The sequence below is a fragment of the Esox lucius genome, chromosome 9 (genome assembly GCF_011004845.1).
Source record: "Esox lucius isolate fEsoLuc1 chromosome 9, fEsoLuc1.pri, whole genome shotgun sequence".
Taxonomy (NCBI): Eukaryota; Metazoa; Chordata; class Actinopteri; order Esociformes; family Esocidae; genus Esox; species Esox lucius.
Window position 1 is genome coordinate 25,303,838 of NC_047577.1, and position 12,146 is coordinate 25,315,983.

General features: G+C 43.2%; 1 protein-coding gene across 1 annotated transcript in view; it reads right to left on the reverse strand.

The window, feature by feature from the left end:
- The window catches only part of cfap58 (cilia and flagella associated protein 58), a 76,463-nt gene that overhangs the window by 30,083 nt on the left and 34,234 nt on the right, over window positions 1-12,146 (reverse strand). Inside the window, exons 8-9 of the mRNA XM_020044459.2 lie at window positions 9,990-10,072; window positions 4,002-4,193 (exon numbers count right to left, since the gene is read on the reverse strand). Of these exons, the coding sequence (XP_019900018.1) occupies window positions 4,002-4,193; window positions 9,990-10,072 (275 nt within the window). The remainder of the gene's footprint in view (window positions 1-4,001; window positions 4,194-9,989; window positions 10,073-12,146) is intronic.

Consider the following 12,146-nt stretch of genomic DNA (forward strand, 5'->3'; position numbering starts at 1 on the left):
ATGTTCTCCACCGCCATTGTCGAAGCGGCCGCTCGGAGCTGTGGCCGTAAGGTCTCCGGTGCCTGTCGAGGCGGCAATCCCCGAACCCGGTGGTGGACACCGGAAGTAAGGGATGCCGTCAAGCTGAAGAAGGAGTCCTATCAGGCCTGGTTGGCTTGTGGGACTCCTGACGCAGCTGACGGGTACCGACAGGCCAAGCGGGCTGCAGCCCGGGTGGTTGTGGAGGCAAAAACTCGGGCCTGGGAGGAGTTCGGTGAGGCCATGGAGAAGGACTATCGGCTGGCCTCGAAGAGATTCTGGCAAACCATCCGGCGCCTCAGGAGAGGGAAACAGTGCCCTACCAACGCTGTTTACAGTAGAGGTGGGCAGCTGTTGACCTCAACTGAGGATGTCGTCGGGCGGTGGAAGGAATACTTCGAGGATCTCCTCAATCCCGCTGTCACTTCTTCCATTGAGGAAGCAGAGGATGAGGGCTCAGAGGTGGACTCGTCCATCACCCGGGCTGAAGTCACTGAGGTGGTCAAGAAACTCCTCGGTGGCAAGGCACCGGGGGTGGATGAGATCCGCCCTGAGTACCTCAAGTCTCTGGATGTTGTGGGGCTGTCTTGGTTGACACGCCTGTGCAACATCGCGTGGCGGTCGGGGACAGTGCCTCTGGGATGGCAGACCGGGGTGGTGGTCCCTCTTTTTAAGAAGGGGGACCGGAGGGTGTGTTCCAACTATAGGGGGATCACACTTCTCAGCCTCCCCGGGAAAGTCTATGCCAGGGTACTGGAGAGGAGAATACGGCCGATAGTAGAACCTCGGATTCAGGAGGAACAGTGTGGTTTTCGTCCGGGCCGTGGAACACTGGACCAGCTCTATACCCTCTACGGGGTGTTGGAGGGTTCATGGGAGTTTGCCCAACCAATCCACATGTGTTTTGTGGATTTGGAGAAGGCATTCGACTGTGTCCCTCGCGGCATCTTGTGGAGGGTGCTTGGGGAATATGGGGTCCTGGGTCCTTTGCTAAGGGCTGTCAGGTCCCTGTACAACCGAAGCAGGAGCTTGGTCCGCATTGCCGGCAGTAAGTCAGACTTGTTCCCAGTGCATGTTGGACTCCGGCAGGGCTGCCCTTTGTCACCGGTTCTGTTCGTAATTTTTATGGACAGAATTTCTAGGCGCAGCCAGGGGCCGGAGGGTGTCAGGTTTGGGGACCACACAATTTCGTCTCTGCTTTTTGCAGATGATGTTGTCGTGTTGGCCCCTTCTAACCAGGACCTTCAGCATGCGCTGGGACGGTTTGCAGCCGAGTGTGAAGCGGTGGGGATGAAAATCAGTACCTCCAAATCCGAGGCCATGGTCCTCAGTCGGAAAAGGGTGGCTTGCCCGCTTCAGGTTGGTGGAGAGTGCCTGCCTCAAGTGGAGGAGTTTAAGTATCTAGGGGTCTTGTTCACGAGTGAGGGAAGGATGGAACGGGAGATTGACAGACGGATCGGTGCAGCTTCTGCAGTAATGCAGTCGATGTATCGGTCTGTCGTGGTGAAGAAAGAGCTGAGCCGCAAGGCGAAGCTCTCGATTTACCAGTCAATCTACGTTCCTACTCTCACCTATGGTCATGAGCTTTGGGTCATGACCGAAAGGACAAGATCCCGGATACAGGCGGCCGAAATGAGCTTTCTCCGCAGGGTGGCCGGGCGATCCCTTAGAGATAGGGTGAGAAGCTCGGTCACCCGGGAGGAGCTCAGAGTAGAGCCCCTGCTCCTCCACATCGAGAGGGGTCAGCTGAGGTGGCTTGGGCATCTTTTTCGGATGCCTCCGGAACGCCTTCCTGGGAAGGTGTTCCGGTCCCGTCCCACCGGGAGGAGACCCCGGGGAAGACCTAGGACTCGCTGGAGGGACTATGTCTCCCGGCTGGCCTGGGAACGCCTCGGTGTCCCCCCGGAAGAGCTAGAGGAAGTGTCTGGGGAGAGGGAAGTCTGGGCATCCCTGCTTAGACTGCTGCCCCCGCGACCCGGCCCCGGATAAGCGGAAGAAGATGGTATGGTATGGTGCCATTCAACAGAATAACAATATAACAATAGCCATATAACAATAAAACAAAATAAAAAAGGCTACCATCAAAACCATAAAATAACAATAAACTGTCGTGGCCAAAGGTTTTGAGAATGACACAAACATACATTTTCACAATGTCTGCTGCTTCATTGTTTTTAGATAACGTCAGATGTTACTATTTTCCTGTGACAACACTGCAGAAATGACACTTTGCTACAATGTAAAGTAGTGAGTGTACAGCTTGTATAAGTGTAAATTTGCTGTGCCCTCAAAATAACTCAACATACAGTGAGTACACCCCTATGTGTATTCCTGATTGTGCTCATTGGTGTTTCCCACCTGGCAGTCATGAGTGGATCGCCTGCCTACTGAGATGGACCAATCAGTGGACACCCCTCCTAATTGCACCACCTGTTCCTTTTATCCTTTACCCAATCACATCACAAATCCCTGGTTTAAAACCAAGTCAGTTGGACATGGACATAGACACTCTTGAGATACACACCCTTTTTGATAGACAGACACTTTTCATTCATACATCACTTAGTTTAGCACATACATCTCACTTTGTCCTGATTCATGTGAGTATGTATTGCTGTGGGGTTTTGTTTGGTGTTGTCTAGTCAATTGTTTGCGGTTTGCTGTTTAGTCCTTGTTCAAACTGTGTGTTTTTGTTTGTCCCTGTGTCCCTGGGGAGAGTTTTTTTTTGCAAGTTGCCCTTGGGCATACATAAAGGAAAACTTTGTCGAAAAACACTAGTTAGAATTGAGAGGACCACCCACTGTATTTTTGTATTGGGTAGTAGTCAGCTAAGCAGTTCTTGAGGCAGGCAAGTTCAGATTTGGACTATATTATTTCATTTCTTGGGTCCAGCTCAGACCCTTTTCCCTACACTCTCTTTACCGTGTGTTTATAATAAACGTTTTATGTTAGACGGTAGTTTTGGTTGTCTGTCGTTTGTTCTCACTGTGCCTTTACACTAAACTAATTTGCATGACTTTTATGTTAGGGGTCTCTGTATCATCCACCCTAGACTGCTAGATCCACAGGGTCCGTAACATAGATTGCATAGAGTATACTATTGAGTCACGTTCCACGACCCTCCTGTCATTTTATTTTGAATAGATAACTAAACTTAGTGTGAGTTTACTTCAACTGAGAAAATACAGTTAATGAAAATGTCATGATAGCATTATGACCATCCTGTGTCAATAGAACTGTCAAAATACAGCATATGAAAATGTCATGATATCATTATCCTGTGTCACTTTACTTGAACTTATTAAATACAGTTTATGAGAATACATAAGAAGCATTATGACCATAATCACTGGAACCAGATAGGCATATCACCTAGCTGTACATGCCTTTATGTTGGTCAATAATCACAAAGAGGCTGTCATGTCCTGCTCCTGAAATCTACTGCTAGCATCCAAGTCATGAGAAACAAAGTATTGCGGAAGGTAAATATCTGACTATATATCACTTCATGCATAATTATACTGATATATAGCATTTCTAATAAAATGTAATATAAATATATTTTTTATAAGAAGACTGCTGTTACAGAATAGTTTGTTTTGACAGACCTGCGTAGGTGTCATAACCAGTCATAAAAAACACAATGTCATAATATTTCAAAATGTATGTGTCATTACATTGTCGTGACCATGTTATGACAGGATATGACATATGTCAGCTGACATGATGTTATAGCAGAGTTATGACCATATTATGACACTACCTTTCAAGTGTTACTAAAATGAGTTTAGATAGTTATATGTTTTTTTATGGGCTTCTTTTTGCTGTCCTAGACATATTATTGTACAGCACTTTGGTTGACACTTGTTTTTAAATGTGCTTTATAAATTAACGTGACATGATTTGACTTATATTTTTTCCAAAACATAACTTGATTTTTGCAAACCAATCAGAAATGGCTATCTGAGTGCATCTGGATCTACCTTGTGTGTGAGTTCTGTGGCCTCATTGATGTAGCGATCACGCTCCTTCTCTAGATGGTAAATGATCTTGCGTTGCTTCTGGGCCTCTTCACGGTAGTTCATGATCTCCTGGTCCAGGTTCTTCTTGGACTGCTCATGGAGTTTTACCACATTCAGCTGCTTCTCTGTGGCATTGGCTGCCTTGATCATGTTCTACAAAGCGCACACACACACACACACACACACACACAATAAAGACCAATACAGACACAAACACACAAGCGTTTGTAAGCACAGGAAAGTTGTGTTAGTCATGTATTAAACAAATTACTTAAATTGAGACCTAAAGATAATCTAATACCACAGGCCATAACCTGCTGGGGAAAGAAATCCCCAGCAGGCATAGACCAGGCATAGGCCAAGCTGTTTTTTTTCTTTAGGGCCATACAGTTAACTCAAAAAGGATTGGCACCCTTGAAATATAGCAAAAAGTACATACAAAATATGAACACAAACAATGACTCAAACATAAGGGGGAACAGTATACTTTAATTTCAACTTAATTCCTCAAACAAAAACCTTTTATTGAAAAGTATGTTTTTTGCTAAACACAGCTTACAAAAGTATTGTCACCCTTGAAGAATATTTCAGATATAAACAAACAAAGACGAGTCTGTTATGAAATTCAATGATTTTAATTGATCTCAGTCTCCGGGAACTGTATTGAAGCCTTTCACCTATTCCAGTTTCCCTGGGTTATAAGTTTAAACACATGTAAAATCCTTTTGTCATCCAAAGAGCTTTCAGATGAAATAAGACAGCTGAAAGGAGACGTTTTCCAACTTGTTATTTTTATGTCATTTGTCAGCTTTTTGGTTGTACCAGCAACTGCATTAATCGCATACAACAGTCAATACTGGTCATTAAAAGTGCACTAGACCGGTCCTTTTCACCAAGGAAACCTAGTTCCAAACCAAATTCGGCAATCACCTCAGACTTGCCCTTGTTTGACCACCACGATGACGCTTACCAAATCTTACTTAATCTCAAATGACACTTTTTACAAGAGAACTGTGCTCCTCTTCCAAGTATTCTTCTGGCAAATGTTTGGTCACCGTACACTAAGCTTGAAGAACTCAGAAGCAGGTATGCTTTTCAACGGGACTCCAATTGCTGTAACTACCTGTGTGAAGTTGGCCCCTCACCCAACGCAAAACTTTGGCAAAATAGGCTCAGTCATTTGTGCTCCGTTTTTGCTGGTTTGTGCAATTAAGATTTTTGTTTGTGCTACTGTTACTATCCTTTTTTAGATATTAGCACTAAATAATATTTTATAGATCATTCTGAGGTCATTCAGCAAATTCACTCAAAATAGGCTAAATCGTTTGTGTTCTGTTTGTGCTGGTTATAGTTTCGTTTTTCTTACCGAATAGTGATGGGAAGTTTGACGCGTTTACGTGTCTTTTCTACCTAAGCAAAAGCTTGCTTTACTCTATGATTACAACTATGTTTATCATTACAATCAAAAATCAAATACTACATTAATTACTGTTGGCCATGCGTCCAATTATCTGTTACAAACTTTTCTTTGAGAACAACAAACTAACAGCTGTTGGACGGAGAGTAGGCTACTGAGCTGGAAGCCAGCAGTTGGGGAAGAACTCCGCTGGCAGCTGTTCAAATGAAAGAAACAATCGTTCAATTGAACGATAAAACTTGAACGAGTGAAGTCTTTTTTACTTAGGCAAAGTGATTTCATGATTTCATGTGTTTATCATTGGAATAGAAAATCACCTACTACATTAACCTAATTATGTTAGACCTACCATGTGTCCAGTTATTTGTTATAATCATATCTTTATAACGCTACTGTCTTGATCTATTTTTCTTTGCAAATGTAAAACTATCATCATATTCCGTGGTGTGGTAAATCTCAATACAACCATTCAATTGAACGATAAAACTGAACGAGTCAGTCGTTCACAAGTCTTTTTACTTAGGCGAAGGCAGTGGCTCCATGCTTGTGCTAGTCTGTGTTCATTTATCAGTTATAAACATGTCTTTATGATGTTCTTACTTTTGATCTATTTTTCTCTGCTGAGACTTGGCGGGACCTCTCGATTGTAGACAAAGCCATGACCCCAAACAGTCTTTTCATTCACTGGCTAGAGTCATGGAAGAGCAGAGGGGGAGGTGTCTGCTTCATGGTCAATATTTCTGGTGTTCTGATGTGCGGAATATAAGGCCCTCCTCCCTCCTGCTTTTGGCAAATCAGATCATGCCTCGATGTTACTGATCCTTGCTTTCAGGCAGAGTCTAAAACAGGTAGTGCGTGTGATGACAGACCAGCGATGGACAGACCATTCAGATACTGCCATTTGTCACTGCTTGAGCGTTACACACTGGAAATATTTCGCAAGGTTGGTAGCATTGAAGAACACGTGGAAGCGGTGAGTGGTTACCTAACAAGGTGCATTGAATACGTTGTTCCACGGATTCTTGTATTTTCATTCCCAAATCACAAAATGTAGTTTAACATCGAGATTCACATCATGCCGAAAGCGCATTCTGTAGCCTTTAACTCTGTTGATTTGGATGACTACATAACATGCCTGTACTATCATAGGAAGGCAATATAAGCAACTTAGAGGCAATACAGGGACGAAGTGGAATCTTTAAGTGGGCTCTAATACCAGGAACATATAGAATGGACTAAGAACTACAGACACAAACTACAGAAGGAAAATCAGCAGTGCAGGGGAAGTGTCTGCTTCTGTGCTAGATGATCTGGACACATTCAATGCATGAGTGATTTTACAGAAAAGGATGTATAGATGGTCCAGGAAGGCTGCCCATTGCAATTAGCAAGGACAGCTGTGAGTAATTCCCTCAAAAGAATAAACCCTCGCAATGCTCCTGTTCCGTACAATTTCCCAGGCCACGTTCTCAATGCATGTGTTGACCAACCAGCAGATGTCTTTACTGATATTTTCAATATATCACTGCAGTCTGTAGTGCCCACAGGTTTCAAGAAGATCACCTTTGTCCCTCCCAAAAAAACGGATAGTCCACTGCCTTAATGACTACCGCCCTGTCGCACTAACGGGGTCCTCGGGGTCAACATCAGTGACAATTTTCCCGGTTCTCGTTTCTGCAACATTGTTGTCAACAGAAATGATTGTGGGACCACAAAATCTCAGCCTCTGGAATTAAATACATTTTAAACCTCTTGTCTGAATTGGAGATGGAAGTCCACAAGCTCAAACCTATGGCTGTCAATGATCTTTAAATGTGCTGCATTGAGGAGTGGTCCAAGATCCCTCCAAAACTGTGCGCCAACCTGGTGAGATTTTACACGAAGAGAATCAGCACTTTTATACACTCCAGGGGAAAATTCACGATGGTTGTAGGGGTGCCAATTATTTTGAAACCTACAGTTAAGCCCAAAAGTATTCATACACATGCTGAATTTTGAGCTATAGTGAATTTTTATTTGACCAATAGGTTTCTTCTGGCTGGAAATGACATAAGTGACAAAACACAGTAAGATATTGTGCTTGAGACACAAATGAATAACATAATTTCTGTTTTTAGCCATGACTTGCATTTGACTAGTAGCTGACTAGAGAACTACTGCTGTTCAGCTGTTCTCAATTTATAGGTGATTAGAATGCTCTCTCATGATGGAAAGTACAAGACCATAGTAAATGGTATAGGAACTTAAATTTTCTCAAACATTTGCAACAATTTCAAGGGGTAATGTTGAACATGGCATTTTTCGTAACCCCCCCCCCACCAGAAATAGTGATGTTATTCATTTGTATCTCCAACACAATGTCTTATTGTTTTTTGTCACTTGTTTACTGTGGGGAGAACAAGTATTTGATATACTGCCGATTTTGCAGGTTTTCCTACTTACAAAGCATGCAGAGGTCTGTAATTTTTATCATAGGAACACTTCAACTGTGAGACACAGAATCTAAAACAAAAATCCAGAAAATCACATTGTCTCATCTCATCTTCATCCGCTTATCCGGTATCGGGACAGCAGCTCCAGCAGGGGGACCCCAAACTTCCCTTTCCCGAGCCACATTTGCCAGCTCTGACCGGGGGATCCCGAGGCATTCCCAGGCCAGTGTCGAAATATAATCTCTCCACCTAGTCCTGGGCCTACCCCGAGGTCTCCTCCCAGCTGGATGTGCCTGGAACACCACCCTAGGGAGACGTCCTGGGGGCATCCCTACCAGATGCCCGAACCACCTCAACACATAAGTATTTGATCACCTACCAACCAGTAAGAATTCCGGCTCTCACATACCTGTTCGTTTTTCTTTAAGAAGCCCTCCTGTTCTCCACTCAATACCTGTATTAACTGCACCAGTTTGAACTTGTTACCTGTATAAAAGACACCTGTCCACACACTCAATCAAACAGACTCCAACCTCTACACAATGGCCAAGACCAGAGAGCTGTGTAAGGACATCAGGGGATAAAATTGTAGACCTGCACAAGGCTGGGATGGGCTACAGGATAATAGGCAAGCAGCTTGGTGAGAAGGCAACAACTGTTGGCGCAATTATTAGAAAATGGAAGAAGTTCAAGATGACGGTCAATCTCCCTCTGCCTGGGGCTCCATGCAAGATCTCACCTCGTGGGGCATCAATGATCATGAGGAAGGTGAGGGAAGGTGAGGCAGGACCTGGCCAATGACCTGAAGAGAGCTGGGACCACAGTCTCAAAGAAAACCATTAGTAACACACTACGCCGTCATGGATTAAAATCCTGCAGAGCACGCAAGGTCCCCCTGCTCAAGCCAGCGCAGGTACAGGCCCGTCTGAAGTTTGCCAATGACCATCTGGATGATCCAGAGGAGGAATGGGAGAAGGTCATGTGGTCTGATGAGACAAAAATAGAGCTTTTTGGTCTAAACTCCACTCGCCGTGTTTGGAGGAAGAAGAAGGATGAGTACAACCCCAAGAACACCATCCCAACTGTGAAGCATGGAGGTGGAAACATCATTCTTTGGGGATGCTTTTCTGCAAAGAGGACAGGACGACTGCACCGTATTGAGGGGAGGATGGATGGGGCCATGTATCGCGAGATCTTGGCCAACAACCTCCTTCCCTCAGTAAGAGCATTGAAGATGGGTCGTGGCTGGGTCTTCCAGCATGACAATGACCCCAAACACACAGCCAGGGCAACTAAGGAGTGGCTCCGTAAGAAGCATCTCAAGGTCCTGGAGTGGCCTAGCCAGTCTCCAGACCTGAACCCAATAGAAAATCTTTGGAGGGAGCTGAAAGTCTGTATTGCCCAGCAACAGCCCCGAAACCTGAAGGATCGGGAGAAGGTCTGTATGGAGGAGTGGGCTAAAATCCCTGCTGCAGTGTTTACAAACCTAGTCAAGAACTACAGGAAATGTATGATCTCTGTAATTGCAAACAAAGGTTTCTGTACCAAATATTAAGTTCTGCTTTTCTGATGTATCAAATACTTATGTCATGCAATAAAATGCAAATTAATTACTTAAAAATCATACAATGTGAATTTCTGGGTTTTTGTTTTAGATTCCGTCACTCACAGTTGAAGAGTACCTATGAAAAAAATTACAGACTTCTACATGCTTTGTAATTGGGAAAACCTGCAAAATCTGCAGTGTATCAAATACTTGTTCTCCCACTGTATGTCATTTCCACCCAGAAGAAACATATTGGTCAAAAATAAAAATTCACTATAGCTAGAAATTTGGCATGGGTATGAATACTTTTGGGCTTAACTGTATGTTTTCACAAAAATATAATACATAAAACAAACACAAAACATATATTTTTTGTTGAAATTAAGGTATAATGCTCCCCCTTATCTTCGAGTCCAAAATATCTTTCAAGTCCTAGCTGTCATTTTGCCAGGTTTTTGGGTTTAATTCGGTACAGGGTAAATTTTGGATTTGTGTCACTGTTAACAGTTGCAAAGAAGTTTCTAATGTTTATTGTGTCTACATATACTGTATACCTTGTTCAGGATGTCTCTTTCTCGCACAAGTTCATCAATGGCTTTCTTGTCAATCTCCATCTGCTTTTTGGAAGACTCCATTTCTGTCATATCATATACATTTTTATTTAAGACAGTGAGTTATTATACATTATACATAATTGATGTACCTCGCCTAAGCCAATTCTATCAGACTCACATATCTTTAATGAAAGAAAAAACATTTGTGAGGCTTTCAATCAGCACTTTATCGCTGCATTTTGTTTATTTGAAAGAAAAAGTGACAAATATGATCCTGGACAGTCTGTAGGTTTTTCTTCTTGCATCCAACCCTTAGTTACCCTGGAAAATGGTAATCCTGTTTTTAATTTCCAGCAATTCGCAGAAGCAGAGGTCCTAGTGTCTCTGTGTGCCATAGATACTAAGAAATCTATAGGCGCTGACAATTTAGACCCGTACTTATGTGTGCTGCACCTATCATTGCTGGTTCAGTGACACACACCTTCTATTTAACACTAAGCACAGGAAATATTCCTAAGGTGGGGAAAGCAGCTTCTGTACTGCCATTACACAAGGGAGGTGACTGTAGTGTTTTGGATAATTAACAATCCATCTCTAGGCTCCCTTGTCTGGCAAAGATTCTACAATCTTTAGTCAAAAAGCTGTGAGAACATGTAAAAAACTCAATGGCTTAACACAATGCTGTACTGTCCAAAACTCCAGAGGATAGGAGAGAAGGAACATCCGTTAACGATTATAGAGAACTGCAAGGAATTCCAAGACAATATGTGTGTGTGTTTGTGTGTCATAAGACTCATGGATCTACCCATTTAATGTTTTTTTTTGAGGTCCAGTCACTCAGTTAGGAATACATTTGTAATCACTAGCTTGGATGGTACTCAAATTGAACAAGACTCTGTATATAAAGTCTTAGGGGTATGGTTAGATGAAAGGCTAACTTTTAAAATTGTGCAGGCTACTTTTATATCAGTTTTAGATTTTGGTGATATTATCTACAGGCGCTGGTCATAATATTTGAATATCATCAAAAAGTTGATTTATTTCAGTAATTCCATTCAAAAAGTGAAACTTGTATATTATATTCATTCATTACACACAGACTGATATATTTCAAATGTTTATTTCTTTTAAGTGGGATGATTATAACTGACAACTAATGAAAATCCCAAATTCAGTATCTCAGAAAATTTAAATATTACTTTTAGAAATGTTGGCCAACTGAAAAGTATGAACATGAAAAGTATGAGCATGTACAGTACTCAATTCTTAGTTGGGGCTCCTTTTGCCTGAATTACTTCAGCAATGCGGCGTGGCATGGAGTCAATCAGTCTGTGGCACTGCTCAGGTGTTATGAGAGCCCAGGTTGCTCTGATAGTGGCCTTCAGCTCTTCTGCATTGTTGGGTCTGGCATATCGCCTCTTCCACATCACAATACCCCATAGATTTTCTATAGGGTTAAGGTCAGGCGAATTTGCTGGCCAATTAAGAACAGGGATACCATGGTCCTTAAACCAGGTACTGGTAGCTTTGGCACTGTGTGCAGGTGCCAAATCCTGCTGGAAAATGAAATCTGCATCTCCATAAAGTGGTCAGCAGCAGGAAGCATGAAGTGCTCTAAAACTTCCTGGTAGACGGCTGCGTTGACCTTGGACCTCAGAAAACACAGTGGACCAACACAAGCAGATGACATGGCACCCCAAACCATCACTGACTGGGGAAACTTTACACTGGACTTCAAGCAACATGGATTCTGTGCCTCTCCGCTCTTGCTCCAGACACTGGGACCTTGATTTGCAAAGGAAATGCTAAATTTACTTTCATCAGAGAACATTACTCAGCAGCAATCCAGTCCTTTTTGTCTTTAGCCCAGGCGAGAATCTTCTGACGCTGTGTCTTGTTCAAGAGTGGCTTGACACAAGGAATGCGACAGCTGAAACCCATGTCTTCCATACGTCTGTGCGTGGTAGTTCTTGAAGCACTAACTCCAGCTGCAGTTCACTCTTTGTGAATCTCCCCCACATTTTTGAATGGGTTTTGTTTCACAATCCTCTCCAGGGTGCGGTTATCCCTATTGCTTGTACACTTTTTTCTACCACATCTTTTCCTTTCCTTTGCCTCTTTATTAATGTGCTTGGACACAGAGCTCAGTGAACAGCC